At 41.1% G+C, this 21,471-nt stretch overlaps 1 protein-coding gene across 1 annotated transcript in view; it reads left to right on the top strand.

The window, feature by feature from the left end:
* Window positions 1-7,108: 7,108 nt before the first annotated feature.
* LOC126185150 (signal recognition particle 54 kDa protein) overlaps window positions 7,109-21,471 on the top strand; it is a 57,972-nt gene continuing 43,609 nt past the window's right edge. The window contains exon 1 of the mRNA XM_049927995.1: window positions 7,109-7,309. Within this exon, the coding sequence (XP_049783952.1) occupies window positions 7,232-7,309 (78 nt within the window). The 5' untranslated portion in view covers window positions 7,109-7,231. The remainder of the gene's footprint in view (window positions 7,310-21,471) is intronic.

The following is a 21,471-nucleotide window of genomic DNA, read 5'->3' as shown; positions in this document are numbered from 1 at the left end:
GCATGTGCACTGATAATCAGCAACTGTGGTGTAAATTACAAGGCTATATGAAAGAATATCATAGAATTTTTCATGTTCAAACATACTTTTTAAGATATTTATTTTTCAGCTGACAGACACAACATGACTCCGCCCTGCCTCTATGGTGGTATAGCTGTTAGACCACTGAAATTGTCAACAGTCGTAAGTATAAGAGAGTCTACACAAATGGTACTGACATGCACTGGTAACAATTAGGAAGCCAAAGCTCAGCTTAGCATCGACAAATTACAGACATTGTGCCAGTTCTTGCTGCTGCCAAACTTTGCAGTCTAACAGTTATTGTAAGTGTTCAACAGTAAAAAATTTAATCTCATATTTATTACAACTAATAATTGCAATATTTCAATGTGACAACTTAAAGAAAACAGCCCTTGGCTCAGGGGGGGGGGGGGGGGTGGAAGATTGGAGCTCCTCACCCCACCCTTTATCCATGGCCCCTGGCCTATCACGTCAGTTTGAGATTTAGGCATAGGACTAATCATCTGACTGAGCATACTTATGAAGTCCATCATGGAGTTTGTGATGGAAATAGTAAAGAGCATTAGTTTCAGTGTGATTTAAAATGTGGATGTCATGTGAAAAAACAGTTAAGAGTACCTACAATGCCTATTTTCATTTTCACCTTAAATACGGATTCATATTCTAGGGTAACTTGACAGCAGTTAAGCGAGTTTTCAGAACAAAAAGAAAGGCCATTAGAACCATAAAGGAAGTAAACCTAGAAACTCCTGTAATCCCCTGTTTAAAACTTTAGGTATTCTACCTTCATCATGTATGTACACTTTGGAGACTCTCGTTTCTAAAAAAACTAATGTTATGGGCAAGGAACCGCAGACTCTTTAAACAGTGCCAATCATCACCATAACAATCAATGTCTCGTTTGATGCAGCTCTCCACACTATTCTGAGCAAGCTTCTTCATATTCGAAACCTGCTGCAACCTACAGATTTTTATCTGTTTACTGTATTTAAATTCTAGTAGTAGTAGCTTTATTCATTCATAGATCTCTTTTTACAAGGATATAGGACATGTCAAAGTATTTACAAGTTTAGATCAAATTAAAATAAGCTATTTCGTATACACATATATTTAAAGACTTCTTGTTAGAGGCAATCATTAGATTTACTCCTGGTATACAATACTTTTTCTATAAATAACTTACTAAATAATTTAATGCCACACTGTTCACTCATATCTCACTATCAGTCACTGCACACACTATACACACATTGTTTCATAACACTTCATTCACTACACACACACACACACACACACACACACACACACACACACACACACACACACACACATACACACACACACACACTGGTGATCTCTGGGACATTTTCTGTACCGTAACTTCCCATTTGCTTTCCTAAAAAACTGAGTCAGCATCCCTCCATAATGAGTGAGATGTTAAGCTCAGAAAGAGGAAGAGGTATTAGTACTGTGCTATACATAGCTTGGGGGTAAGTATTTCTAGAAAGGAAAACAGAAGGAAAAAAACTAAAAGTGAAGGTGTTATGTGGAATGCTGGATGTTTTATAATCATTATTATTTATCCGTATTACATTTTTTTTTTATCAAACCCCTCTTCTGTTTCATCTAAGTAATTCTTCAATGTATAAAATGTATTGCATAACAGGTACTTTTTAACTTCCTTTTTAAATAAGTGTATTTTTGCAATTTCTTTAATCTCTTTTGGTAATTTATTGTACCGTTTTATTCCTTGGTAGAAAATCCTGTTTAGAGTTTTATGTTTATTTTTTTCTTGCTAAATGTAAGTTGAGTCTGTTTCTTTTTGCATGGTCATGGACAGGGCTATTTGTGCAATAATTACCAATGTTATTTTTGATGTGTACAACTGACTGATAAATGTATTCAGATGGAGCGGTTAAAATCCCCAGTGTTTTGAACAGATCTTTACAATGAGCTCGACTAGCATTTTTTGTTATTTTTCTTATGGCTCTTTTGTGGAGTTTGAAAATTGTGTTCATATTTTGCGCATTTTCTTCCCAAAAAAGAATGCCATAGCTATGAATTGAGTGTACATATGAATAATATATAACTAAAATACACTGCATGTTACACACGGATGATAGGATTCTAAGGGCATGACATGCTGATGACATTCTGTTTGCAAGTACCTTTGTGTGTTGACACCACTTCAACTGAGAATCAATATTCATTCCTAGAAATTTTGCATTTGTTATACAGTCTATAGAGGTGCCATCTACATGTAATTTAACACTCTCATTTTTCCTCTTCAAACTGAAATTCATGGCATTAGTTTTCTTTATGTTCAATGTCACTTTATTGCTTATTGACCAATCATAAACTTGCTTGAGAGTTTCATTTGCTTTCTCGGCAAGGAGTTCTCTTGTTTTCGCAGTGACTATAATATTGCTGTCATCAGTAAAGAGAATTTTTTCACCAGGAGTAACACTACTGGGAAAGTCATTGATGTATATCAGGAACAGTATTGGTTCTAATATGCTACCCTACGGAACCCCTATATTAATGTATTTTCATTCTGATAAGTGTTTTACTAAAGGTTGAGATCTATTTTAAGTATGTGTTATCTCTACTCTTTGTGCCCTATATGTTAGGTATGACTGAAATCAATCATTAGCTACCCCTCTTATTTCTAATGCTTCTAATTTATTTAATAGAATCTTGTGGTCGGCCGAATCAAATGCCTTAGAAAGATCCAGAAATATGCCTGTGATACAGTCATCTTTATCAAGATCATCAAGTACAACTTTTGTGAATTATACTATGGCTGACTCCCGGTTTTTGCCACTTCGGAAACCAAACTGTGATTCGCTTAAAAGATTGTATATCTTCAAGTAATTCATTAATCTGTCTTTCATAATTGTTTCTATTATTTTTGAGAATGCTGACAGTAGGGAAATGGGTTGGTTATTTTCTATGTCTTCTGCATTACCTTTCTTAAGCAAAGGTACAAATCTTGCCTGTTTCAACTGCTCTGGAAATGTCCCTGATACGAAGGATTCATTTATTATATTTGTCAAGGGGCCTTGTATAATCCCTATGCATTGTTTCAGTACACACATTGGTACTTCATCTAAGCCTACTGACTTTTTACTTTTTGGTTTTTGAACAGTTTTATTGACTTCATTCTCTGTGGTTGGAAGTAACGTCATTGCATTTAGGTGCAACATTATTTACAGGTGTTATGTTTGTTTTGGGGAATATTTGCTGTAACTTCTCTGCTATACTTGAAAAATGCTCGTATAAATAGTTTGCTAAGTGTTGTGGATCATTTATTACTTTATCCCCCTCCCTTGGCAACGGCCTTGTCGCATTGGATACACCAGTTCCTGCGAGATCACTGAAGTTAAGCGCTGTCGGGCGTGGTCGGCACTTGGATGGTTGACCATCCAGGCCGCCATGCACTGTTGCCATTTTTTGGGGTGCACTCAGCCTCGTGATGCCAATTGAGGAGCTACTCGACCGAATAGTAGCGGCTTCAGTCACGAATACCATCATAATGACCGGGAGAGCGGTGTGCTGACCCCATGCCCCTCCTCTCCGCATCTTCTACTGAGGATGGCACAGCGGTCGGATGGTCCCGGTAGGCCACTTGTGGCCTGAAGACGGAGTGCTTTTTTTTTATCCCCCTCCCTTAGCAGTATGTTATACTGCATTTGTTTGCCTCTCCCCGTTTCCTTTTATATAACATCCCAAACTGCTTTGCTTTTGTTCTCTGCATTATATATTATCTTGTCATTAAATTACTTTTTTGCAGCAATCAGCACCTTCCTATAGATCTTTTTGTATCTATGATAGAAATTTAAGAATTCTGGATCATTGCAAATCTTTTTCATGGTAGTGAGGTGTTTAAGTGTTTGGGATGACTTCTTAATGCCTGCTGTTATCCATCTGTTTTTGTGAGCTGTTGATACAGACATGCATACTTTTGGAAATGCCTTTTCTTAGTTCAGTTTAAACAATGTGGAGAATTCAGAGAATTTCATATTCACTATGGTTTCCTCATGCACTTCATCCCAGCTTTGTTTTTCTAGTTCTTTTGAAAAATCTTTTATTTCGATTTCTGATAGATATCGTTTGTAGGCTTGTAGTTTAGGGAATGATTCGATGCCTGATTTTACTGTTGTTATTTACAGAGATGGTCTGATAGTCCGAGATCTTTTACAGCTACATCACATTATTCACTGTCCATATTTGTGGCCACATGGTCAATTACTGATGCAGTCGTTGTAGTAATCCTTGTTGCACTATTGACCAATAGAGAAATGCCATAACTTTAAAGGATGTTTATGAAGGTGCTGCTGGATTCATTTATGATTTTAGTGTTGATGTTAATGTCCCCACACAGTATTATGTTGACCTTTGTACCTGAGATTTTATCTAGAACTTCTGTTGATTCATTGAAAAAAGTGTCCACACTACCACTGGGAGATCTATACACACACAAAATGATTAATTTCTTAGCAATATCAAGCCCTGTTAATTCAATAGGTGATATTTCAAAGTGTTTATCTTCACTCACTGTACTGAAGTCATGTCTTGATTTGAACTATGTTCCTTTTCTGACATAAATGCATGATCCTCCATCCCTTGAAGTAGTTCTGTAGTGGAGTTTGCCTTTTCATACGATGGTAATACTACATGTTGGATTTCTGTGTCTCTACACCAGTGTTCAATAATACAAACTACTGTGCAGTTCAAAGATTGGAGCTCAACTTCTAATTGTTGTATTTTATTTTTTATTGATTGCGTGTTTTTATGGAGGACTTTTAAGTCTGCGAAATGCCCCATGTTACTCTTTCCAATGGTTTGTTTTTCTTTGTGTCATCTGGTGTATGTGATATTTGAAGTGTTAAAATCTGTTTTGTGAGCGATTGTTTCAGTATTTTTTAAACTGCTGGAGATACTATTTAGGCATGGGAACCTGTTGTCTGTTCTTAATAGTATACACTGTACTTATAAAAGTAAATTCCAGCAGGGAATATATCAGAAAACAAGCGAAATGGGAACAAGTAAGCTACATGGGAATAGGAAAGTGTAGCACACGTCTTAGCAGTAAGTTTTAGAACGGTAGACTGATGACCACAGATGTTAAGTCCCATAGTGCTCAGAGCCATTTTAGAACGGTAGATTGGTGGAATACGTGCAGACAGGTGTTCTCTCAAGTCAGTCTCTGAAATATGGTCATTTGACGTCTATTTCCAGCCAAAAGCGTCAGTGCAGCCATGCGTTTCGCTGGTGAGAGACACTCTCGTACTCGCAGCACCTCTATTTGTCTCATTTCAGGGTTTTTTGTGTTATCAACTAGTGGGGCGATATCTCGCAGGAGATTCGATGTATTACTTGTATGTCATCTCTGTCGTTTTTAAACGTCAGGATGTCGAAATCATGTCTACTACTCGAACACTTTGTGGTCTCAGCAGCAAGTATAGACACTTCAGATTCAGTTGCAGTCTTGGTGGCTAAATCTGCAGTGCTTTTTGTAGCCATCTGCCTTTCTGCTGGCGGTGGTCTCTTCCGCTCTTTCTAAAAAAAATGAAAACAAAAAACTTAGCTAAAACATTGCAATTGAAATGTGTCACATGTAAAAAAACCAAACATGCCTCACAGCACTCTAGAAACTCCAAAGTTAAACGTAAAATGTCACATTCTCATAGAAACTTATTAAAGGAACATAATAATTATCTTGTGCACAAACAGATTTGTGTGCAGTATCAAGAATAATGAAGGGACATGCATATATGGTAGAGAAGACACTGAACACAGGTGCTTAAAGTTCATTGATCAGCTAGGGACAGAGCATGTTTTTGAAATTTCTGCTACAGAAAGAAAGTTAAATATAATTGCGAAAGTGGAAATGATTGTGCAGTAGAAGTTAAGGAAGTGATTGCAGTGTCAAAGTGCTAAGCTGACACAGTCTGAAGTTATTTGGCAATCTTGTTTTTTTTTTGCTAGGAATGGCCTGCCAGTTAAAATGCAATTAAATATAAATTTTTGTTTAACACCTACAGCAGCAGAAATAAGATTTGTAATCTTGCCAGAAAACAGTCAAACAACAATATATGACAATAAAGGACAGTAAATGTTGGTTTAATTTGCCTGAAAACTTCTAATTAAAACAAACAACTACCATACAGTGCAGAAATAATATATGACACACACACACACACACAGAGAGAGAGAGAGAGAGAGAGAGAGAGAGAGTGTTAGCTTAAGGACATTAGTAAATGAACTGGCATCAATGTAAATGAACTTCCCTTTCAAATATCTGTAACGTGTAATACAATAACAAAGTGAAATTAACATATCTATGAACAGATTCTACACTTTTATTACATACAGTTAATTCCGTTGCAATCTCCACATTTCAGTTACTACACGTGCGTAACTATTGCAATTGAAATCTCCAGACAAGTAGTTCCGGATATTGAGGTTTTAAACCGTAATTTTATGGCAGCTGAATTCCATATTGATATGCTACATTTCACGAACCTTTTGCAAGTGAGCAGGATAAGCGGAAAAAATTGATGGCACAGCATCTTCCCTAATGCGGACTGACGGAACTGATGTTCGATCAATATCTTCCTCCCGGAAATGCTGCGAACATATTTTACTGTACTTGGTTGGTTTCCAATCTTTCCTTCTCAAAGCATTCACCCAGAGAGCTCTTCGCGTTGGATTGATAGGAAATCTAAGTCAAATCACAGAAATAAAACCCTACAGTAAAACTTTAGAGTGTGTCAGAATTTCAAGTATATATAAGAAAATAGCGCTTAAATAAGTCCACTTACGAATGAAATGTGATTTATTTAAACTTTAGACTACAATCAGAACGATTAGTACACCCGTAAGCGACGCAAGCCGGCATTTTTTTATCAAAACACTTCACGACCACACGGAATCAAATCACCAAATGCGAATGTTTTGGGGTAGGTAACATGGCGGACCTTCTCTTGGGTTGGCTTCAAGTTTGTGACGTCATGACAACTCCTCTTATTTTTACCTCCATGGTCGAAATGCATTTCACGATATCTTCCTGCTGATTGTTTTGCTGTTATGTTACATCTTTGGAAAACACGGCCAGCATCATCTGCTGTCGCCCGAGTGTGTGGTTTTGTAGTTGTAGAGTAATAGTGTAAATTTCTGTTTGTGTTGACTTAAGAAGAAAGACAAAATGGTTTTAGCAGATCTAGGACGAAAAATCACCTCGGCATTGAGGTCTCTAAGCAATGCCACGGTCATTAATGAAGAGGTAACACTCTTTACTATAAAAACATTCATTGTTGATTAACAGCTGGCACTTTATTTGTGATTTACTGTTGTTTGAAATGACTTAGTTTTCGGCGCTAATAACATTATATAAGAAAATATTAATTAAAACAAGGGTTACGTCACCTATACGAGTGATTCAAATATTTTTGTATTTACTTTGTGGGGGAAAGATTTTCTGAATATACATAATTCTTTCCAGTTGCTTGGGCAGACTCAGTCATAGAAGTACTGTGCCATCTGTATGTTCCTCAGTCTTTTACTTTTAGTTGCTAGAAATGTTGTTGTTTTAGAATCTATCAAACAGCGCAACAAATTCTAGTTGTTACTGGAGAGGTGTTCATCTCGAATTAATTGTTGAGGGACCTGTATTGATATTTTCTGTGTGTCTACCCACTGCTGCTAATGGCTTGAGCGTATCACATAATAATGACAATCTGTGTTGTCAGAATTACCTAACACAGGATTATGATAGAAAATTTTACATCTTGTAGATTTTATCACATTTAGTTCTGGATACATCTTTTTCCACTGTTGTTATTTGCTTTCGAAACTTGCCAACAGTCATAATCTGAAAATAAAACACTAAAGTGTGAAATGATGGCTTAATTGTTAGCATTTTCTTGTGGCTGACAGCTAGGTTTGCTACCAGCAGATCATGAACTTCCTTGGAGTATGCTCATCCATTGTTTCCATTAGGCCTATGCTCAATTTCTTAAGGACTTGAAGCGCATTCCTAATGAGTTGGTTGTCCCAAATATCTTTCTTTCTGTAACGATCTTATTGTAACAATTATGTGCACATGTTAGTTGTGTTCATATAAATGTGCTATATGACATAGTAGTCAGTACAATGAACTACTGTTAACAAGGTGTGTGCCTTTAGCTTGCACACAACTCCCCGACTTACAGTTTATATCCTTAAATCACATCAGTCATATGACATCCTATTGAAGTAGCAAATAGTACAGTGTCATTTTTAAAACGGAGACTGCCCAGATATAATCAATAAATACATATGCTCTCTTTGTTTTCAGAGTTTAAAGACCTGTAATCTTCCTCTTAGACTACTGAGATTAGTTGTCATGATATGAAATCTCATTGCTTGACTCCACTTTTAAGTTTTCACTCATGTGATTAAGTTTAATGGAGCATTGGCCGGGTATTTCGTATGCATACCAACATATGTCAAATCAGTGTTAGTACAGTTTTTTAAGCTGAATGGAAGCTTTCTTAAACTATATGCCTCTCATAAAAGGTAATAATTCTTGCTTGTTGCTCTATTCTGTAATTTTCTTCGCAATCTCCAGATGGTCTTCTGCGCTATATCAATTTCTGAAGCCAGCATATTCATTTCCTCATTAAAATCTGATAGTTTTTTGCTGCAGATGATCATAGTTTATTGACAGGGTGTTAACAGAGCTATAGAAGTTGAATGGTTACTTCATTGTGCTTGTACCAGGTTTTGAGAATGGTCTTATGGAGAAATTCCTTAAACGAATTTGGAAGTTCCTTTTTTTTAATATTTTCCTTCCAGCTTTAACATTTTCTTTTGAAATGCCTTTATTTCTTTGCCCCTTAGCTCATGTCCCATGCTTTACCTGGCATTACTGCTGGAATTTCATTTTATTTATTTATCTACTAACTGTGTATATGATTCATATCTTGAACCACACAAAGACATAAATAAATTTTAAAATGTTTGTAGGCTACAATTTTATGAGAATTGTTAGTTACTTTGTCACCTGTTATCTTATAAATATAGATACTTCATTCACCTTTGAATGTCTTTACGTGCAGTTGATCTCTTCAAAGCTAACTGTTATCTGCGAAAATATATATAATTTATAAAACAAGTACTCTCAAAATTGTCACTAAGTTCAAGAAGATAATACAAGGTAGATGCACTGCATAATTAGGTAAATGACTCCAACAAAAAATAATTACATAACAGATCAACTACAAGATAAATGCTCTATAGAGCATGATGATATGATAAGTGCAAGATGATAGTAAAGTAGTTACACAAATGGCATATGTGATTACATAATGAAATCGGTTGTTTATTTGTATTTCATTCACATCAGAAATGTAGGTAATTTGTTACATTCTCTTGAGCAGAGTAAAATCCTTTACATTTTTTCTGTTTTACTATTCTAGATAGAAATATATTTATTGGCACTCTGTAGACACTTGAGTAATTTTTTGAAGTGGAAATGCCAAGGTAATATAGCTGTTAAGAGTCATTGGCAACCTAAAATATTCCATCTTAATTGTATGCCCACTTTTTGTGTTATAGTCATGGCTTTGACCTTAGGTCATTCATACTTAGGTTTTCTAACAAAAAGACAAGGCAGTTGTAGACATAAACGCTAGCTACTGTCATTCTATTTAGTTGTTTGAAATAGTCTTCTCATGGCAGTACCTCATCTCCTATCTTCCAAACTTCGCAGAAGCTCTCCTGCGAACCTTGCAGAAGTAGCATTCCTGGAATAAAGGTCCTGAGTTTGAGTCTTGGTCCGGTACATAGTTGGTCTGCCAGGAAGCTTCATGTCAGCACACACTCCGCTGCAGAGAGAAAATGTCATTCTGGAATCTGTACATAATTCATATGGTCTTTCTTTTACCATGTAAACACTAATTTTCAAGGCACAGATTTACTCCTTAGTAGCATTTCATAACACGTTGGAGTGGGAGAGTGCAAAATATGGATATAATGATAGTTCTTTATTGACAGCGCTCTTCAGCTTGTAGAGTAGATAGATGACAAGTGTTAGTCAACAACATACTTTTCTCTTTCCGTGTGTGGGTATCTCAGCTGTTGAAATGTGGTGTCTAGCCGTACAAGTGTTTTTGTCAGAAGCATTTCAGAATAGTTTCATTTGTTTCACTGTATTCTATCATGTTCCCATTATCATTTCCATGAAGCTTTTCTTTCCATCTGCTCTCTTGGTACCTGCAACTTCTTTTGCTTTTTGCATAAGTGAAGTTGTTAAACAACAGCTCCTTTCATTTGGTAAGAGTTACTTAGTGCCATCCTCCTAGGATACTGAAAGAACTGTGCTTGAGGTTATATTTGATTGTGCACTACCACCATAATGCTCTGGACATCAGCTATGTCCCTGTGCCAGTATCCAGGATATTAAGGACCAGTTAAAACAGTTGTAGCCCATTTTACCTCAGGACAAGATGCAACGGCTTTATGATACTCTTTCCAAAGTAATCAGTGTGTGCATACAGGTCAGAGGGCATACATCATCATACTGATAATGGGCTCATACTGCCGAGTTCTTTGAAATTTATCTGGATTTTGTAATTACTGAAGTAATGTTACATATATTCTCCGCCCCTGGAGTCTCCTCCCATTCTGGGTGCTTCGTTTTCTTCTTCAAGCAGGGTTGTATTATTCCCTGTAAGTGTTACAGAGATTAGCACAGTGAACTAATTTACAGCTTTTGATGCAAAGCTCCCTGGTTCTGAAGGCAAAGGAATAGACAAAATGTAATCATACCACCAAAGTTCCTTCTTAGCTGCCCTTCAAGGTATCTGCTGCTTATTCTCTGCAGATGAATAACTACAGGACATTTATTTATGTATCACATTCTTTGGGATCATGCAAGAGACCATTGATCATTGAACCAATCAGTACAGAGTTTACAGAATGTTGATTAAAAAATTTATAACCGAGCAAGGTGGCACAGTGGTTACAACACTGGACTCACATTTAGGAGGATGACTGCTCAAGTTTGCACCCAGCCACCCTGGTTTAGGTTTTCTGTGATTTCCCTTTATGCTTCCAGCAAATGCCAGGATGGTTCCTTTGAAAGGGCATGGCTGACTTCCTTCTCCATCCTTCCCTAATCTGATGGGACGGATGACCTCCACATCAAAATGATCAATTTGACTGACACTCAGACTAGCTTGGCGACAATAAAATTTAACTTTTGATGTTGTTCTGTATTGGGAACTGTATGCATTGCGTTCTGTTCTCTGAAAGCCATTGCAGATGTTATTGACTACCATGTTAGCTGCATCATTTATATTACATGTATTTCACAAAACAGTTGTGTCATTGACAAAGAAGAATTTAATTGCAGATAATTGATATATATCAAGAACAGCAATTGACACACATCAAAGCTCTGTGGTACCCCCACTTCATGCCATCCTGTTACATTCAAACCTCTTCCCAGTTATATTAGTATACAATTTTCTGCTTCCTACTTTCTGGATATGAAGTAAACCATTGTTGAGCCTTTCCCCTAATCCTATAATGTTCCAATTTATGCAAAAGTATTGCATGCTTCACCAACGAAATGCTTTAGTTAAAGAAAATACTGTTCTCAACCTATCATTGAGGCCTGATAGTGTGTCTTGTGCAAAAGAATAAACTATATTTTCTGTACATACCTTTTCCTGAAGCCAAATTGCAAGTCTGACCGCAAACTGTGTGTACTGAGGTATGACATTACTCTCTCATTCATTGCTTTCAAAAAACTTTTCAAAGCAGAGGAAGCAAAAAAAATTGTCTGGCTGTGGTCCACATTCCCTTTTTCATCCTGTTTATAAAGTGGTTTCACTGAAGAATATTTCAGTCTCGTCGTAAAATTGACTGTGCCTGAAAGACACATTGCACAGGTGAATGAATACAGAAGTAATGTGTGGTGAGTGGATCTTCATAATCATACTTGAAGTTTCATCGTACCCGTGGGGGCCCACTCTTTAATGATGTAATAATGGATTCAATTACATCTTTTATTGTTTCCCATAATAATAATGGATTCAATTACTTCTTTACTTGTTTCCTGTAGCTGCATGTGATGTAGTTCTGTCGGAGCACGAGCTTGTAAGAGTTTGGCATATTTACCTGTACCAATAAATTTTTGATTTAACACGTTGGACAAGATTGATTATTAAATATTTTTCACATTGTTGACGGATCATCAGTAGTTCCATTCTCACACAAGATGGGTATAAAATGCCGAGTACCCACATTCTGCTCTGATTCCTCATTCACAGTTGACCATATAGCTTCAATTTTGTTCCGAGAGCTTTTTATTCTCTTCGTATAATGCGTTGTTTTAGCCCATTTGATGACATTCCTCGGCATGTGTTAGTATTTTCTCTAGTGAGATTCTATTGCTGGGCTGTGGTGACTGCCCTTCATATTATAATTCAGTCCCTATTTCCTCCTACATGAAATTTTAATGCCATTAGTAATCCAGACCACTTTTATATTAGTGTTCCTTTTGGTTTCTGTAAAAGTTGTTGAGGCACCTGAAAGGGAAACAGTGGTTGATAAGATAGTGAGACAAGGTTTTAACCTATCCCTGATGTTGTTCAATCCGTACACTGAGCAAGCAATAAAGGAAACAAAAAAGAAATTTGGAGAAGGAATTAAAGTTCTGGGAGAAGAAATAAAAGCTTAGAGGTTTGCCGATGACAACATAATTCTATCAGATAAGGCAAAGGACTTGAAAGAGCAGTTTAACAGAATGGACAGCATATTGAGAGGAGGATATAAGATGAACAATAACAAATGTAAAACAAGGATAACTGAATGCAGTTTTATTAAATCAGGCGATACTGGAGAATGAGATTAGGAAATGAGACAGTTGGAGTAGTAGATGTGTTTTGGTTGGTTGGGTTGTTTGGGGCAAGAGACCAGACAGCAATGTCATCGGTCTCATCGGATTAGGGAAGGACGGGGAAGGAAGTTGGCCATGCCCTTTCAAAGGAACCATCTCGGCATTTGTCTGGAGCGATTTAGGGAAATCATGGAAAACCTAAATCAGGATGGCCGGACGTGGGATTGAACTGTCGTCCTCTTGAATGCGAGTCCAGTGTGTTAGCCACTGTGCCACCTCGCTCGGTGTGTTTTGGTATTTGGGCAGTAAAATAAGTGATGATGGTCAAAGTAGAGAGGGTATAAAAGGTGGCCTGGCAATCGCAAGAAAATCTTTTCTGAAGAAGAAAAATTTGTTAACATTGAATATTGATTTAAGTGTTAAGAAGTATTTTCTGATGGGTTTTGTCTGGAGCATTGCCATGTATGGAAGTGAAACATAGATCATTGCCAGTTTTGACAAGAATAAAATAGAAGCTTTTGAAATGTGGTACTAAAGGATAATGTTGGAAATTATATGGATAGATAGCATAAATAATGAGGCGGCACTGAATAGAATTGGAGAGAAAAGAAATTTGTGGCACAACTTGACTGGAAGAAGGGATTAGTTGATATGACACATTCTGACCCATCAAGGAATCACCCATTTAGTATTGGAAGGAAATGTGTGTGTTTGACTACATAGGCTTTCCCAGTGTAATTAGTCTTGAAATTCTCTTCAGGTGTGTTGCCGGATCCTAAAATCAAGCAGCAAACCCGAAGAGACTTTCAGAGAGAGAGAGAGAGAGAGAGAGAGAGAGAGAGAGAGAGAGAGAGAGACCGACCACGAGATGAATACAGGAAGCAGATTCAAAAGGGTGTAGGTTCAAAAGGGTGTAGGTTGCAGTAGTTACGAGGTGCATTCAAGTTCTAAGTCCTCCGGTTTTTCTTCTCCGGACTGGAAAGAGATAGAAACATGCGCATTGTTTTAAAATGAGGCCGCGTTCATTGTCAATACGTCCCAGAGATAACAGCACCGTACGGCAGATGGAATTTTACCACCAGCGGCGAGAATGAGAACTGTTGTAAATACTTAAAATGGTGACGTTTTCCTTACTTGAACAGCGTGCAATCATTCGTTTTCTGAATTTGCGTGGTGTGAAACCAATTGAAATTCATCGGCAGTTGAAGGAGACATGTGGTGATGGAGTTATGGATGTGTCGAAAGTGCGTTCGTGGGTGCGACAGTTTAATGAAGGCAGAACATCGTGTGACAACAAACCGAAACAACCTTGGGCTCGCACAAGCCTGTCTGACGACATGATCGAGAAAGTGGAGAGAATTGTTTTCGGGGATCGCCGAATGACTGTTGAACAGATCGCCTCCAGAGTTGACATTTCTGTGGGTTCTGTGCACACAATCCTGCATGACGACCTGAAAATGCGAAAAGTGTCATCCAGGTGGGTGCCACGAATGCTGATGGATGACCACATGGCTGCCCGTGTGGCATGTTGCCAAGCAATGTTGACACGCAACGACAGCATGAATGGGACTTTCTTTTCGTCGGTTGTGACAAGGATGAGACGTGGATGCCATTTTTCAATCCAGAAACAAAGTGCCAGTCCGCTCAATGGAAGCACACAGATTCACCGCCACCAAAAAAATTTCGGGTAACCGCCAGTGCTGAAAAAATGATGGTGTCTATGTTCTGGGACAGCGAGGGCGTAATCCTTACCCATTGCGTTCCAAAGGGCACTACGGTAACAGGTGCATCCTACGAAAATGTTTTGAAGAACAAATTCCTTCCTGCACTGCAACAAAAACGTCCGGGAAGGGCTGCGCGTGTGCTGTTTCACCAAGACAACGCACCCGCACATCAAGCTAACGTTACGCAACAGTTTCTTCGTGATAACAACTTTGAAGTGATTCCTCATGCTCCCTACTCACCTGACCTGGCTCCTAGTGACTTTTGGCTTTTTCCAACAATGAAAGACACTCTCCGTGGCCGCACATTCACCAGCCGTGCTGCTATTGCCTCAGCGATTTTCCAGTGGTCAAAACAGACTCCTAAAGAAGCCTTCGCCACTGCCATGGAATCATGGCGTCAGCATTGTGAAAAATGTGTACGTCTGCAGGGCGATTACATCGAGAAGTAATGCCAGTTTCGTCGATTTCGGGTGAGTAGTTAATTAGAAAAAAATCGGAGGCCTTAGAACTTGAATGCACCTCGTATTGGGAGATGAAAATGCTTGCACAGAAAAGAGTAGCTACACCAACCAAGTTTTCGGTCTGAAGATCACAACAAAATCATTACTGCATATCTACCTGCAGTTGTTTTTATATGGAAAGAGCTGAAAAAGAATGTGATAAAGGTTTGAAGAAATGTAATATATTTGTTCTTCAAATTGTAGAATTCTTTCCAAGTTGGCCCTTCGATATTGACTTTAAATGTGTGCATTGTAAATTGACTCATATTTCTAAACCTTTTGTTCACAACTTTGGGATATGGTTCTGCCTTGAATCCTTTCTGTATTACAACACGTGCATCACGATCTGATAGGCCAGTGCTTGTTTTTCTCTCACTGACCCCTTCAAGTAATCTGTGACCATTTATTTTATTTACCTATTCATCTATCTATCCATCCATCCAGGGATCATTACCAATTAATATAAAATTTGCCATCACAAGACAACAAAAATAATGATCTTCAGTATACATACACACAGAATATTTTATTATGTTTATGAGGATACGAGAAGTGGTAAGCCATGGACTTGCTGAAGGAACCTTTCCAGCATTTTCCTGAAATGATTTAGGAAAAACTAAATCAAAATGGCCAGACAGGGCAAACTTAATCCTCTCAAATATGAAATCAGTGTCTTAACTGCACTTCCCCCCTGCAGGACTGGGGGTAAGAATAGGTCTGAGGTATTCCTGTCTGTCATAAGAGGTGACTAAAAGGAGTCTCACACATTTCAGCCTTTATGTGATGGTCACCTGTAGGGTTTGACCTCCATTCTTCAAATTTTTTCCAAAGAGCAATTCAATTGGGGAAGGGCACCTTACATGGTGCATAGTGTCCATCGTGCCTTGAGATCTCTTGCCCACTTTCTCGTCGTCGCATTGCAGTCCCGCCCATTCTCCATCTTTTGGGTGAGGAAACCTTCCTGGGTGCATTTTCCACCACACACTTTGCAGTGTCGCTTTCTGTGCCGACGATGACCATGGACTTGTTTGCACCTGATATCCAGCATCGTGGTCAGTCCATTGTGGTGGGTCCATCATGTATCCTATTGGTTGTAGCCCCCTGACAACACAGGGATCGCTCTGCTGAGCCTGCACCATTAACTCCCCACATATGCCAAGGAGTAGATGCCTGTCACCCTGGGGCATCGGGACTCCCGGCAATTACCATCCTGCCAGGTGGCCTTTGCTGCAGCTGGGTGGCACCCGTGGGGAGGGCCCCTGGTCGGAGTGGGTGGCACGTCATCACTTGATGGTGATCAAACACCATCAGTCTCTAAGCATTCTAAGTTTCAGTACAATGCAAGGAAATATGACTCTAAATCATCCCCCTTATGGCCACACCATGGGAGGAATGCCAGGCTTAGGATGGCAGCAAACCTTATTCACCCAGGTACCTCGTATGTATGAGAACTGATGGGGACTCCTTTGTTTCGACCATTTAGAGGACAAGTTTGGGGGAGGTGGAGGGCCAGTCCAAAATGCGGTCAGGGTCAGTCTTGATAAAAACAGCATCCTGTGCCCAGCCACGGGCATCACTCGCTTGTCACAAGCTGGGAGATGTTTCCGTTACCATCACACCCCATAAGAGCTTAAATATGATCCAGGGTATTATATTCCACAGGGACCTTCTTTCGCAGTCTGACGATGAACTGCACGCCAATTTAGAGCGGCAAGGTGTTCATTTTGTCCATCGCGTCCGAGGGATAACCAGGTTGTGCATTCATCTTGGCCTTCGAGGGTGACACATTGCCCGAGAAGGCCAAGGTGATGGTCTACCGCTCTGATGTAAAGCCATATACCCCTCCCCCCTATGCAGTGCTTTAAGTGCTGGAAGTTCGGCCATATGTCTTCCCGCTGTACTTCCAGTGTCACATATTGAGATTGTGGACGTCCATCACATGCCAATACTCCATGTGCCCTATCTCTCATCTGTGTCAACTGCGGAGAGCATTATTCCCTTTGCTCTCCAGACTGCAGGATTTTACAGTGTGAAAGGAAAATCATGGAATACAAGACCCTGGACAGACTGACCTACACTGAGGCTAAGAGAAAATTTGAGCATCTACATCCTGTGGCTATGACCACCTCTTACGCCGCCGCTGTGAGAACAGTTGTAGCCCCATCCATTCCACAAATTCCGGTCGGCTCTCTGAGCCAGAAGATTACACCTGCTCCCGTAATGGTGGGGGGCACTTCCCTCCCTGTTGCTCCCACACCATCTACCTCGGGAGCACTGCCCCCCTTCCCCAACCATTGGGGACGTCAGTCCCCACTTCTCAGCCAGAGAAGTCTTCTTCGGCACCTTTCGCTAGGAAGGGGTCACTCCCTTCCCAGGTTTCTGCTAGTGGGAAAGATGACTCTTACCAGTGGCTGAAGTGCCCAAAAGTAGCTGGTCATAGGGCTTCATGATCATCCTCGGACTGAATCAGTCAAGCCCTCCCAGCCAGAGAAACCCAAAGAGCAGTGAGAGAAATCCAAAACCTCCAAGACCAAGGGACTTGTGGTGGCACCCACACCATCACTACGTAGAAGCTTTGATGCTGAGGATGAGGTAGAGATTCTGGCGTCCGCTGAGGACCTAGATCTCGCCAGACCCTCAGACACCCTGGCTACAGACTGTTCAGGAAATAAATAGGTGGCAGCAGGTGACCCTGGGGCGTAAACTGCCTCATTGAATGTTCCATGCCTTCCCAGCCTCACGATTACGTCATCCTCCAGTGGAATTATGGCGGTTTTTTCCAACGCCTGGCTGAACTATGGCAACTGTTAAGCTTTACACCTCCTTTCTGCATTACCCACCAGAAAACCTAGTTCCCAGCAGTGCAGAACCCTGCCCTCTGTGGCTATAAGGGATATTACAGGAACTGTAGTTACAATAACCGAGTGTCATGTGGCATTAGCATCTGTGTCCTGAACTCAGTATGCAATGAACCTGTGCCTCTTCAAACCCCTCTTGAAGCTGTGGCTGTCAGGATAAGGACAACATAGGAAATAACTGTCTGCAACGTATGTCTTCCTCCAGATGGTGCAGTACCCCTGAACGCATTGGCTGCACTGATTGATCAACTCCCTAAACCTTTCCTACTTTTGGGAGATTTTAACGCTCATAACCCCTTGTGGGGTGGTACCGTGTTTACTGGTCGAGGCAGAGATTTCGAAAATTTACTGTCACAGCTCAACCTCAACCTCTGTGTGCTAAATACAGGTGCCCCCAAACATTTCAGTGTGGCGCATGGCACATATTCAGCCATTGATCTCTCGGTTTGCAGTCCTGGCCTTCTCCCATCTATCCACTGGAGAGCACATGACGACCTGTGTGGTAGTGACCACTTCCCCATCTCCCTCTCACTGCCCTGGCATCAGTCCCACAGACGCCTGCCCAGATGGGCTTTAAACAGGGTGTACTGGGAAACTTTCACCTCTGCTGTCACTGTTGAATCTTCTCCAATGGTAACATCGATGTTATGGTTGAGCAGGTGACTACAACTATCGTTTCTGCAGAAGAAAATGCGATCCCTCACTCTTTAGGGTTCCTCCTGGTGAAAGGCAGTCCCTTGGTGGTCGCTGGAAGTCACTGAAGCAATTAAGGAGCATCGGCGAGCTCTACAGCGGCATAAGAAGCACCGTTACCTGGAGCACCTCATAGCCTTTAAACAGCTCTGTGCCCACATTCGCCATTTTATGAAACGACGGAAGCAGGAGTGTTGGGAGAGATACGTCTCAACCATTGGGTGCCATATGTCACCCTCCCAAGTCGGGGCTAAGATCAAACATTTTTTTAGGTAGAATACCCTAACAGGTGTTCCCGGTGTTAACATAAATGGCGTGATATCTACCGATAAAACACAATTGCTGAGCACAATGCTCGAGCCTCTGCGTCGGAGAATTACTCCCCAGCCTTTCGCACTCTCAAAACAGCAGCTGGAATGGAAACTGATTTTGTTCACCACATGCCATGGCAAATCCTATAATGCCTCATTTACAGTGGGAGCTCCTCTGTACCCTGGCACTTTACCCCGACATAGCTCCTGGTCCAGATCGGATCCACAGTCGGATGATTAAACATCTCCTTGTCATCTTCAACTGGATCTGGTATGATGACATCTTTCCATCGCATTGGCAGGAGAGCACCAAACCCGGTAAAAACCTGCTTGATGTGGATAGCTATCGGACTATCAGCTTCGCCAACATTCTTTGTAAGCTGCTGGAACGTACGGTGTGTTTGCGATTGGGTTGGGTCCTGGAGTCATGTGGCCTACTGGCTCCATGTTAGGGCGGCTTCCACCATGGTCGCTCTACCACTGATAATCTTGTGTCCCTCGAGTCTGCCATCCGCACAGCCTTTTCCAGATGCCAACGCCTGGTTGCCATCTTTTTTTGATTTACGAAAAGCATATGACATGACCTGGTGACATCATATCCTTGTTTCATACCAGCGCACACTCCACTGCAGAGTGAAAATCTCATTGTGATATCCTTGCCACATTATATGAGTGGGGTCTCCGAGGCCTGTTTCTGATTTTTATCCAGAATTTCCTGTCGCTTTATACTTTCCATGTCCAAGTTGGTGCCTCCCATAGTTCCATCCATACCTAGGAGAATGGAGTCCCACAGGGCTCCGTATTGAGTGTATCTCTATTTTTAGTGGCCATTAACGGCCTAGCAGCAGCTGTAGGGCCATCCGTCTCACCTTCTCTGTCTGCGGGTGACTTCTGCATTTCTTACTGCTCCTCACGTACTTGTGTTGCTGAGCACCGCCTACAGGGAGCCGTTCATAAGGTGCAGTCATAAGCTGTAGCCCACTGCTTCCAGTTTTGAGCCACTAAGTCATGTGTCATTCACTTCTGTCGGCGTTGTACCGTTCATCCGGAACCAGAACTTTATCTTACTGACGATCCACTCACTGTGGTGGATCACTGTGGTGGAGGCATATCGATTCTTAGGACTGGTTTTTGATGCCTGATTGACTTGGCTACCTCACCTTCGTCAGCTTAAGTGGAAATGCTGGCAGCACCTCAATGCCCTCCGCTGCCTCAGCAACACCAACTGGGGTATATTTCGCTCTATGCTGCTGCAGCTCTACAGAGCCCTTGTTCAATCCTGCCTTGACTATGGGAGTGTGGTTTACAGTTTAGCAGTGCCCTCAGCGTTGCGTTTACGCTACCCAGTGCACCACTGTGGCGTTTGCCTAGTGACAGGTTCTTTTAGAACAAGTCCAGTAATCAGTGTCCTTATGGAGGCCGGAGTCCCTCCATTGGCAATTAGGCGTGCACAACTGCTCCCCAGTTACGTTGCACATGTTCGTAGTTCTCTTGCACATCCGAATTACTGTCTCCTTTTCCCACCCGTGGCAGCCTGTCTCACACATCGGTGGCCCAGGTCAGGGCTAATGATTGCGGTTTGCATGCGATCCCTTCAGTGTGGACTGGAGTCCTTCCTTTTACACTTATACTTGAGGTCCATTCATATACACCTCCATGGTGTACACCTAGGCCGCAGTTTTGCCTGGACCTTTCACATGGCCCTAAGGACTCAGTTAAACCTGCAACTCTCCGCTGCCTCTTCCTCTTGATTCTCTGCATGTACCAGGTTCAATGGCCGATGGTCACATTGGCTTTGCCTATGTTCATGGAGGACAAATAGAACAGCACTCCTTGCCCAATGGCTGCAGTGTTTTCACTGCAGAGCTGGCTGCCATTTTGTGCTCTTGAGCACATCCGCTCATGCTCAGGCGAGTCATTTCTCCTGTGTACTGACTCCTTCAGCAGCCTACAAGCGATCAACCAGTGCTACCCTTGTCATCCTTTGGTAGCGACCATCCAGGAGTCCATCTATGCCCTGGAACGGTCCAGTTGTTCAGTGGTGTTCATCTGGACCACAGGTCACATTGGAATCCCAGGCAACAAACTTGCCGACATTCTGGCCAAACAGGCAGTGTGGAAGCTGCTTCTGGAGATGGGCATCTCTGAACCTGACCTGCGTTCTGACTTATGCCGCAGGGTTTTTCGGCTTTGGGAGACGGAACGGCATAACAGTACACACAACAAACTGTGTGTCATTAAGGAGACTACGAATGTGTGGAAGTCTTCCATGTGGGCCTCTGCCAGCTCCACATTGGCAACGCATGGGCGACCCAAGGTTACCTCCTGTGCCATGAAGACCCGCCTCAGTGTTGATGTGGCACCTGCTTGACAGTGACCCATCTTCTGGTGCACTGTCCCACTTTGGCTGCCCAGTGACAGAATCTTCGGTTTGTGGACTCGTTGCCACTAATTTTATCTGACAATGCCTCA

The sequence above is a fragment of the Schistocerca cancellata genome, chromosome 4 (genome assembly GCF_023864275.1).
Source record: "Schistocerca cancellata isolate TAMUIC-IGC-003103 chromosome 4, iqSchCanc2.1, whole genome shotgun sequence".
In the NCBI taxonomy this organism is placed as follows: domain Eukaryota; kingdom Metazoa; phylum Arthropoda; class Insecta; order Orthoptera; family Acrididae; genus Schistocerca; species Schistocerca cancellata.
The sequence above is the reverse complement of the archived record's forward strand: the minus strand, read 5'-3'. Positions and strand labels throughout refer to the sequence as shown.